General features: G+C 50.3%; 1 protein-coding gene across 1 annotated transcript; it reads right to left on the reverse strand.

The window, feature by feature from the left end:
- Positions 1-4,972: 4,972 nt before the first annotated feature.
- Positions 4,973-9,714, reverse strand: NEFM (neurofilament medium chain). Its single transcript, XM_005142603.3, has 3 exons — positions 8,631-9,714; positions 8,176-8,300; positions 4,973-6,896 (listed from the first exon to the last, which is right to left on the reverse strand). Exons 1-3 carry the CDS (start codon positions 9,690-9,692, stop codon positions 5,552-5,554), a joined length of 2,532 nt encoding a protein of 843 aa, XP_005142660.2. The 5' UTR covers positions 9,693-9,714; the 3' UTR covers positions 4,973-5,551.
- Between the last annotated feature and the right edge of the window lie 1,334 nt (positions 9,715-11,048).

Raw genomic sequence — 11,048 nt, forward strand, 5'->3', positions numbered from 1 at the left:
GTTTTAAACCAATTCAGAAGCAAAATACAAACACGGCTTTAAAGGTTGGTAGGAAGCTGTTCAGTGACAGGTCAGTGATGGAAGAATGAGGATGTAGACTTGGGGCAATGTCTAAGGATAAAAAGGGGCTGCAGTGAGGGGTTAGAGGGAGCAAACTGTGGGGGTAGCTCCCTTGGCCTTTCCAAGGTGCTACCCCAAGTTAATGCACTAGGGACTGAAGATGCTCATTTTCTGGTCTAATTTGGGCACGAAATAGCAGCTCAAACAGGAGCAAAGCCTGGCAATTCTGAAGCAACGTCCTGCAGTGTGAGCCCGTTTATTTTCAATTAGCTCAAGTTGCTTGAAATTAAGCCTGGTGCTAAGGGCAAATATGAGACTAAGGCTGTAAATTAAACCCTTTTAAATAAGCTCAACCCATGGAAGGCCATGTTAGAGCAGGCATTACATAGGTGCACTGAATTTTCTTGCAGTCTTATGGATTTTTGCATAGGACTTTGGGTACCTTAATTTCTGTGCACTGACTGTGGCATTGGCTGATTTGCATTGGTCCTCAGTGGTTATGTTTGGAGAAGAAGGAAGTGTCTATACAGGTTTCAAGGGTGTTCCAAAAGCATCTCCTTTGAGTACAAAGAGTTCCAAAGAAGATTACGATGGATAAGGTAAGAACTTAAACCAATTCTTTCCTTCCACGTTCCCACAGGAGAAAGAAAAGCTTTGGTAAAACAATTCAGGAAGCAGAGCTTGTATGTGTATGTAATAAACCCACTAACTCCTGTTCAGGGAGTTCCAGTATCATTTCCAGATGCTTTATTTCCCCCCTCATGCTTTCCTGGGGAGTTTGATGCTTTTCAAGAACCAGGAGGCAAACATTTAAATTGGTTTTCCCTTTCTTTGACATCATTTAAAGTCTTTCTTGTCATGTTTCTCTTCTGCTTTTAATGGAGATGTTTCTACATTGGTTTATGCAGACTTACTCTTACAAAGCAGATTTTATGTCTCAGGAAGGTGGTGTGGGTGCTTGCAGCATCATGGGCCACAGACTTTGACTACACTGCTCAGTGCTTTTAAAAGCTATTGAGGGGCTTGCAGGAGAGCTGCTTCTTGTAGTGTCTGATGCTTTTGGCTCAAACAGCAGAACATTAAGTCTAAGTGATGGTACTTGGAATTTCACCTAAGTGCCTATCAGAAAATGCTTTGTGTAGCATTTCAGTTAGAGAGAAGTGCTGCTTCTGCAGAGCAGAAGCTCTGTGATGCACCAGGTCAGAGCTCACACAGCCATTAAAGCCAAGCTGCTCTTACAGAGATTAGCTTATATCAAAGCCACTTCCTCATCCTGCCTTTCTCCAAGCACTCTGAGCACCTTTTAACTCCTCAGTCCCCATTCTTGCTTCCTCTCATGACTTTCTGTTTTTCATGGGTAAACTCCTCTCCATCCAGTCCTTTGTCCCTTTCACTCCTGTGACAGCCTGAAGCTCTCCAAAGCGTTGCAGCCAAGATGCTCTCAAACCAGTTACACCAGCAAACACACTGCTCCTTGCAGTGTTTCTCATCCCAATCCCCACTCCTTATGTTATTTATAATGTATTGCAGCTAAAGGAGAGATTTCACAGCTCTGCAGGAAACGTGTGAGTCACAGCAATGAGCCGCAGCGAGTGACAAGCTGCAGTGACCGTCCAGCCTGGTCTGCCACCCTGCTCCTACCTTGCTGGCTAAGGTAAAGTGGTGGGAGGGAGGATGGATGTGGGAGCTGAGATGCTCTGGGGGTTGTGGGGATCTTATGGCAACACTTGTTTAACCTTAGAGAATCCAGGCACTCCCTTTGACGCAATGCAGTAAAAGCAGGCAGAGGGAGGCAGGATAGAAACTTTAACCCAAGTGGCAGCTGCAAATAAAGCCATGGGTCTGTCTCTGAATCTTCTCCTTCTGTTTGGGCACTTGGGGTCTGGATCATGCCGAGAGCTCATCACAGGGAAGGCAAATAGAAGGAGGTCCTGGATCCTTTTCTTAAGATGCACATCCACACGCTCCTGTTGCACTCAGCAAGAGGAAAACTTGTACAGGTGCAATACTCAGATTCTAGGAATGTACCTTCTGATAACTCAATAACTGACAGTTCATCATCTGCTGCCTTCCTGGGTTAGCTAAGGGTAGTTTAATCCTGAACAGAGAAGGAAGAAAGCCCACATGGGAATGGGGAGAGCAGACTCTGATGTTGGGAGAAGATTCTAGTGCCTGACTCAGCTCCCTGGCAAACGCAACCTATTTGTGTTTTGTAACACTTCCAACTTTGTTTCCACCCGGAATTTAGTTCTGGGATGCTGAAAATATCTGAGTGGTAGCATCTCCACAAGACAGTATGGTAAAAAGGTCCTGTTCTAGAGCCCTCCAGCTCCTGAGGCCACAGGGGTCTCAGTAGCTCACCTTAAATAAGGCTCATAAATCCTCATAGTCACTTCCTTTAATTATTGTTTTTCCCTTCATGGAGTCTTTTTCATATTGATTCATGAACTTTTGTGTCTGTAAGTAATTAATCCCTTCCCTGGCTCTGCAGAGTCTGCAGAAATAATTGGTGCAGAACAGGCAAATAACATACTATTTATGCATCTCTGCCCTGGAATTATGCTGTCTTCTGAATCTGTTTGACTGCAGATGTCAGTAGACAAAACCTCTTGGCAACACTAAATATTAATGGGTTCTTATAGTTTTATAAATATTTAGGAATGCATTAACCACTTGCTTATTTCTCTTAGGATTTGATGGAAACATTTGCAGTGGGAATAGGCTAAACTCACAGATTTGTGTATTAAAGCAGAGACAAAATCCTGCAGTTTGTGGGTAATATCCAAAGTCTGTGATGTGTTTTGGGTGGAAAACCAGGGGAAATGAGGGTATTTTGAAACACCCCATGCCATTGGGCAGCCTGGAATTTGCCCTCCCCATAGGTTATGCAGTGAATTCCCAGAACCAGTTAGGAAAGTTGATGGACCCTGGGTAGAAGTGTGGATACAGCTGCCTTGTATGGGAAACTGCGGTCCTGGTTGGGCTGTCTATGTGCAAGGAGAATTGAAACAACAGGAAAAATAATGTCTTGTGGCTGTATCCTAATAGGACTAAAAGGAATAGCATGAAAAACAGCAACCCAGTCTGGGATCACACCTGCACCCATGTAAGCCCACATTAACAGTGCACTAGAGCTGACACCATACAAGGTGACCCTTCTTCTTCTTGATGCTGATGGTACCTGACTTTCTGTGCTCACCCACTGGCTCAGCAGTTTGTGACATTTTAGCAGCTTGTAGAACTTATTTGGAAGCACATAAATAGAAGGGTTTATGTTAAATATTGGTCTCTGGGGTTTAGTGGTGGTGGTCTCTGGACATCTTTGATTAGACCCAAGAGACAAAGAGATGCTCACAAACCATTGGGCATGGCTGTATTTAAACATAACTTGGTGCAACCACTTCCTGACAATAGGTGACTGTGACTGGACTACCTCTTATTCATAAAGATACAGCTATTTTCTGTCACATACACATGTAACATTCACAAACAAGCTCTCTACAGATGAGCTGCCATTTAATTTGCTAACTCTGCTCTAATTAAACGTCCCTCAAGCAGCAAGCTGTTGAGCACAGATTCCCACTATTGATATCAGCAGGAGAAGCAGTCATTACTTTGCTGCACAAAGACATTCAGCTTTATTTGAAAGGTTTCTCTGCTGTGGACTTCCAGTCCAGTGAGGAACATGCAGAACCCTTCCAATTAAAACCTACTTGATCTTCAGTTATTGATAGGGGAGAGCATTGGAAGGCATAAACGAATCACAGAGTTTGATCAGACCCTCAATTATTCAGCAGATTTAGGACAGTCTATGTAGAGAACAGGCTGAGAAGGGATTTGCATTCCTTTGTTACTTGTGGCAGTTAAGGCAGTTAAATGTGTTCTTCATTTTCCTTTTAATCCTGTAATAAGATACATTAGTTCCCCAAATTGGGGTCGGAGCCCTCCTCTTTTTCCCTTTGTTTCATTTGTCCCCGTTTATTTTCCATATAGTGGGATTTTAGAAGGCCCTTTAAAGGGCTTTCTTCTTAATAAAGCCAACTGGGAAGTGGCAGTAGACAAAGGCCAAAGATTCCTTTCTATTGGAAATTTAGGAATGCTTTGATTTGGTTTTATCTCTGTCACACCAGCTATAATCTGAGCCCCGACCAGCCTCAGTTCAGGCTCTGGAAGGTTCTCATTTCTACAGCCATTTTCAAATGGACAGATGAGTTTGGGATGTTTTGATCCATGATTCCAGTAAAAGCCTCATTTTTCCAGGAATCTGCTTGCTCTCAATTATGGAATTTATTTAGAAGCAGATTGCACCTATGGATCATTGGAGACAGACAACTGATAAGGATTAATGCAGAAGCCACCCCATTTTGATGAACACATACTGTCTTGGTTGACTTAATGGGTCTTTGCACACTTAAGTGACAAACAGCTCAGACAGGCATTCCTCACAGGAAAAGTCAAGGAATAGTCTGGAAATCACATCTTTAAGGCTCTCCTTGCACATTGAGGCTATGGTGCAGGGAGGAACATTACACCTGCAGCAGAATTTAACACTTTTAGCATAGGCAGGATTGCTCAAATAAGCAACATCATCAGCACATGGCTTAGAGACCATTCCATTGCTAGCAAAAGGAATTGCAGCCTCTTTAAGCACCCAAAAGCCAGGCAGCTGAGTTTAATAGATTCCTCTTTACTCTAGAAAATATGGGATATGGTTCTTATGTATTTGCTTAAACCAGCTCAACTACTTGTGTTTTATTACAGGAAATCTGTTCATCATACCCAATTCAAGCTTGCTTTCTAAATGAGGACACCAAGCAGCTTATCAACCAACCCATGCACATGTGTTCCTGTTCAGGACACAGGAGCAGGCTTTAGGGAAGGATCCGAGCTGGAAAGAAAACCACCAGACAAGTCCTGTTTTCAGTATTGACCTTTATTGAGCAAGAACTGCTGTGACTTACATCAAACAACAAAAGGTTGCGTACTGTGCATGTCAACTAGGTTCTCCCATGAGCAAAAGTCCACCCTAAATTGCACCAGTGAGGTAAACATAATTCTTTATAAGTAGCTTTTATTCTTTTAAGGCTAGGAGAGTTCTGGTTCTCATGAATATTCTATGCCTGGTTTCTGTTTGTCTTTTTGGCTCAGTTGGTTCTTTGCATAATACATCTTAAGTCATCCCTCAGATACGTCCCTCCAACAGCTCAGGAGATTCAAAAGCTTCCTCTGCACATTTCATCTCATGCACTATTATAGTAGTTATTTTTGTAGAGCCCCAAGCTCTGTGGAGGGAGCACATCTTGAGCCTGCATGCATTCCCCCCCCCTTCCCCTTTATATTGCACAAAAAAGTAAGATACTGTGTGTCTGGAGCCTCCATGAGAGAACCCGTTCTGCTTTGAAGCCGTCACTCACATGCATTTTGCAGCTGTCGTATGGCTTAACCTTTTGCACCGACCCAAGCTCGAGTTTTAACTTAGCTATGATTTGTTTTATTCAGCCTCTTTAACCTCTTTTACTACAGCGTGTGAAGTGACTTTCTCCACTTTCTTGGTGGACACTAATTTCTCCTCAAAGCTTTCTTCGTGTTCCTCTACCTTCTGGGTGACCGTCACTGACTTGGTGATGTATGTGGTTGTACTGTCCCCACCTTCACCAGAGATCTTCTCTGCTTTTTTGGTTACTACTATTTTCTCACCCTTCTCATCAATCGGACTCACATCTAAGCCATTAGTGACAACTCCCTTGTCCTCCTCCTCAACCTCCTTCTCTTTGGATGCCTCTTCCTTCTTCTCCTCCACCTCACCATTCACTGCAATGTCTTCTTTCCTCGACCCCTTCTCTACCTCTGCACTGATCTTGGTTACCTTCGTCACCGTCACCGTCTCCTCCACCACAGCCTTCCCATCCTTAACTGGGGAGGGCGGCTTCTCTGGGGAGCGAGGCTTCTCCGGTGAGGCCGGTTTCTCCGGGGTCCGGGGTTTCTCTGGAGGTGCTGGTTTCTCAGGGGAACGAGGCTTCTCTGGCATCACCGGCTTCTCCGGCGAGCGCAGCTTCTCCGGCACCACCGGCTTCTCAGGAGCCACTGCTTTCTCTGGGCTCACAGCCTTCTCCGGGGTTGCTGCCTTGTCTGGAGACGTTACCTTTGGTGTCGCTGGCTTCTCCGGAGATGCTGCTTTCTCTTCCTCCTTGGCTGGTTTCTCAGTGCCTTTCTCCACCTTCTGTTCTTTGCCTGCTTCTGCAGGTGGCTCTTTCTGGGCAGCCTTGGCTGGCTCCGTTACAGGAGATTTAGGGGGGGACTTAGGGGGGGACTTTGCGGGAGGTGATTTGACCTTCTCTACCTTTGCTGCTACCTCCTCAGCTTTGCCCTTGGCCTCAGCTTCCTCACCCTCTTCCTCAGCCTCCTCCCCTTCCTCCTTTTCCTCTATTTCTTCCTTTTCAGAACCTCCTTCCTCTGCTGCATCAGATTTTGCAGCTTCTTCCTCCTCCTCACCTTCTTCTTCCTCCTTCTCTTCTTCCTCAGCGGCTTCTTCTGCAGCAGCCTTCTCCTCTTCCTCTGCTTCTTCTGCCTTTTCTTCCTCCTGGGCTTTGACTGCCATTTCTTCTGCAATAGCTGCTAGGGCATCTTCCATTTCAGACTTCTCATCTTCTACCTTTGTCTCTTCGATGATTTCTTCTACAAACTTGTGCTGGACCTTCAGCTTTGGTGGTTCAATCTTTGTTTTCTGAATCTTAGTGGATGCTATTGTGACTGTTGGTTGCCTGTGTGTGAATACGGGCCCAGTAATGCTTCCAGAGAAGGCACTGAATCTTGTCTCTTCGCCCTCCAGTAGCTTCCTAAGGGAATCAGGAGGAGAAAAAATGAGCATTGAAACCAAATATAAGGGACAGGTATTAATTGTTTCCCTATCAGCAGGATGGAACCAGCTTGTATATGGAATATGGGGGAGCTGATCAGCATAATCCATCCCTTACAGCCCCAGTTCAGCTTTCCTTGAATCTGCAAAATTCATATTCAGCAAAAAGCTTTTAGCTTGGTTTGCATGTGGTGAGTTTAACACCTTCAGCTGATGCACTGAAATACATTGAAGGTCAAAAGCTTCATTAGTCAGTGAAGGCAAAGGAATGAACTGCATTGGATGCATTAGGACTTCAGCAAACAGAACTTGGCCCAGACCAACAGACCCAGGTGTGGCTGAGACATCCAGAGACAACTAGATCATGCTCAAGGCCAGGCTGGACCTGCTCTAGGGGAAGGTGTCCCTGCCTTGTAACTGGGTGTTTTAACTGGATGAGCTTCAAGGTCCTAACAGTTTGGGCATCCATCTTTCTTGTGCACCTATGAAAGCTTAATAGGCTTTTGTTCAGCTAAGATGGGCAGCAAACAGCTGTAGAGCCTGGGGTGCTTGTGTGGCTGCACAAGCTGAGGAGTGTAAACCAAGCTGGAGATGGGGTTTTTTGCTTTACTTTTCTGATATTCAAATACATGTTTCTCATCTAAGCCTGTGACCCAGAAAACTCAGCAGCTCTCTGATGAGAGTTCTAAAGGGATGCAAAGGAGACTGAAACAACCTGCCAGGTGATGGCAATAGCAAGCAACGCTCCTGCTCCAGATGAGAGGGGATGCCTTGAAAGGAAAGTTGAGGAAGAAAAGCAGAAGTGCCTGTGACAGACAGGATGAGCATTCCCTGCTAGAAACCATGATCAAGCAAGTGTGCTGTCTCTCCCCAGTGAGAACAGGGAGCTGAGGTGACAAGCGCCACTTGCTTGGTGTATGCAAAGCAAATGGGGATTAAAACCAAGCTTGTCTTTTGCTGCATCCTCTGCTCCTGTAACCAAGTTCAGACTGCGGCACACGGTGCCACTGCACTGAGTCACACCGTCCTGTGCCCACTGAGCTCACAGGGAGCATTGGCAGGGAGCTGGTCCCTAAGGAACCCAGGGCTCCTCCTGCAAACACTCCTTGGGTCTGCAGAGATCTTGGAGTGATTGTAATTTAGCCAAGCTCCAATTTCACTGCATGCAGACACTTCTCCTCCATGGCAAGGCTCCCCACACCAGCAGCATCTGCAGTGCTATTAATATTCCAGACATGTCTGCAATGATCCTACTGTACCTGTATGCAGCAATTTCGATGTCCAGGGCCATCTTGACATTGAGGAGGTCCTGGTATTCCCTCAAGTGACGTGCCATTTCCCACTTTGTTCCTCTAAGCTCATTCTCCAGCTGATGGATCGTGTCCTGCAACAGAAAGCACAGAAACCCTCTTTGGCACAGGCACAAACCTCATGCACAACCAATGCAAAAGTTCCCGGAAGACTTCCAGAAACTCTTTCTGCATCTTTGAGATGTGTTGGTGGGATCGGAGCAGAACCCACCCGGCTCCCACCTCCCTCCCCTGCGGCCAAACTGGGGCTTCAACCCTCGGGGTGCCCCCCCCCCAGCCATCAGAGGGGACAATGCCACCTTTGGGGTGCCCCCAGCCCCCAGGTATGACCGGCATCAGTCACCCCCCCCCCAACGCCACCCGAACGGGGCTCTGCGCACCCCATGCCGCCCCCTCCCCGGTACCTGGTAGGTGGTGAGGTCGTTGTTGTGACGCTCCTCGATGTCGCTGAGCTGCCGCTCCAGCGACTCCTTAGTGCCGCGGACGGACTCCAGCTCGATGCTCTTGGACTGGAGCTGCCGGCGGTACTCGGCGATCTCCTCCTTGGCGGAGCGGATCGCCTCCTTGTTCTGCTCGGCCGCCTCCGTCAGCTTGGCATAGCGGCACTTGAACCACTCCTCGGCCTGGTGCATGTTGTGGTCGGACTGGCACTCCAGCTGGGCGCGGATCTCCTTCAGCGCCGTGGTGAGGTCGGTCTTCAGGTAGTCCTTCCTCTCCACCGTGGCATGGGACGCCTGCAGCTGCGCCAGCAGCTCGGCCACCTCCTCCTCGTGGTTACCCCGCAGAAAGGCCACCTCGTCCTGCAGCGACTGCACCTTCTTGTCCAGCTCCGCCCGCATCAGCGAGGCCTCCTCCATCTCCTTGCGCAGGGCGCGGATGGTGGCCTCCGTCTCGTCGCGCAGCCGCGCCTCATCCTCGAAGCGCTCCCGCAGGCGCTGGATGTCCTCCTCGATGTGCTCCGAATCCAGCTGGATCTGCGCTTTCTCATGGCTCACCTGCTCCAGGGCCCCGCGCAGCTCCCGCAGCTCCTGCTCGTAAGCATCGCTCAGCTGCGCCCGCCCGGCGTGCTTCTGCCGCAGCGCCGCCAGCTCCGCCTCTATCTCCTTGTTCTGCTGCTCCAGGTAATGCACTTTCTCGATGTACCCGGCGAAGCGGTCGTTGAGCCCCTGCAGCTGCTCCTTCTCGTTAGACCGGCTCAGCTTCAGCTCCGCCGCACCGTTCAGCAGCGAGGACTGACTCACGTCCAGGCTCTCGGCTGAGCTCAGCACCGTGGAGCCGTAGACAGCCCGCGGGACCCCCAGGTTGGTGCGCTTGTAGGAGGAGGACACGGTGCTACCCGAGCCCCGCGACCACGACTGCGAACGGAAGCCGCTGGACGGGGAGGCGCTGGCACGGCTGTAGGTGGCCCGGGTCTCGGTCACCCGGCGGTACGAGGGGTTGCCCAGGGGCTCCATGGTGTAGCTCATGGTGGGGCACTGGGGGTGGCGAGCGGCAGCGCGGCGGTCCTTGGGCAGCCGCTACCCCTTATATAGCCCCGCCGGGCGGGTGCGGGGCGGCCCGACACGTGTGGGGGGGGCGGAAACCGCCCGCCCCGGGTCCGCCTCCTGGGCCCACCTCCCTGCCCCTGCCCCGGTTCTTCCCGTCCCTCCCCGCTTTGCGCTCCCCCTTCCCGGCCCCCAGCCCCTGACGCCCCCCGATGCCCCTTCCCCATCCCCCCTTTCCCTCCCTTCCCCCTCTCCCGTTTCCCCTTTCCACTGCTGCTCTTTCCCTGTTTCCCATCCCTATCCCCCTTGCCCCGCTTCCTCCGTTCCTTCCTTTCCCCCCCCGCTCTCCCTTTCCTTGCTCCTTCCCTGTTTCCCCCTCTCCCTTCTCCCCCTTCCCTAGGCCATCACCCTCTTTCCTTTCTTTATTCTTTCTTTTAATTTCTTTCTTTTTGTTTCCTTTCTCTCTTTTCTCTCTTTTTCTCTCGCTTTCCCCTCCCGCAGCCGAACGCGGTGCCGGTACCGGGCCGCTGCCGGGGGCGGTGGAGCGGCGCCCGGCGGAGCCCGCAGGGTAGGGCCGGGGCCGGAGCCGGTGCTGGGGCCGGGACCGGGGGCTGGGACCGGGGCTGGGACCGGGGCTGCTGCAGCACCGCGGAGAGCTCCGCGGGGTGCGCCGGGGTCCGCCCTGCACCGGTCAGTGCCGGGGATGCGCAGCGAGCAGCGGGGTCCGGGGATGCAGGTTCTGACCTCTGAAGGTCACAGCCGGGGGAGGGTCTGGATGGGTGCCCGGGGGTGCTCTGCGGCAGGGATCGCTCCGCAAACGCTTCGCTCCCCGCAAAGTCTCCTCCTGCGGCCGGGGCGGAGGCCGGCGCAGGAACGGGCTGCAGGGAGCGCTGGGTGCAGCCGTTGCGGTACCAGGAGTTCGGACCCCACCCGCCATCCAGCATCCTGCATCCTGATTCCTTTCTCCCTTCCTTCCCCCCCATATTAACCTAACGCTTTGTGCATCGCTTGGAAATAAATTCTCCTCCTCTGAAACCTTGTTCAAGACGATGTTGACACGGTTACATGGGTCCTTCCCAACCCTAACGATTCTATGGTACACTACACTTTGCATGGGTTGCACTGCAGGGAGCAGCTACCATCCAGACCCTGAACTCCTCATGGGTGGATTGCAGGCAGTTGGTTAGGAAGCCGCAAAGAAGATAAGGAAAGGGAAAAAAAACCCCAAACTTCTGGTGCTAGGAAGAGCTCTGCTGCAGCTCCCATGGCAAAGCAGGGGGATGCTGAGGGGGATGCTGAGGGGGATGCTTTAACTCCTCACTCAGAACGGTGCTGAAA

The sequence above is a fragment of the Melopsittacus undulatus genome, chromosome 18 (genome assembly GCF_012275295.1).
Source record: "Melopsittacus undulatus isolate bMelUnd1 chromosome 18, bMelUnd1.mat.Z, whole genome shotgun sequence".
Classification (NCBI taxonomy): Eukaryota; Metazoa; Chordata; class Aves; order Psittaciformes; family Psittaculidae; genus Melopsittacus; species Melopsittacus undulatus.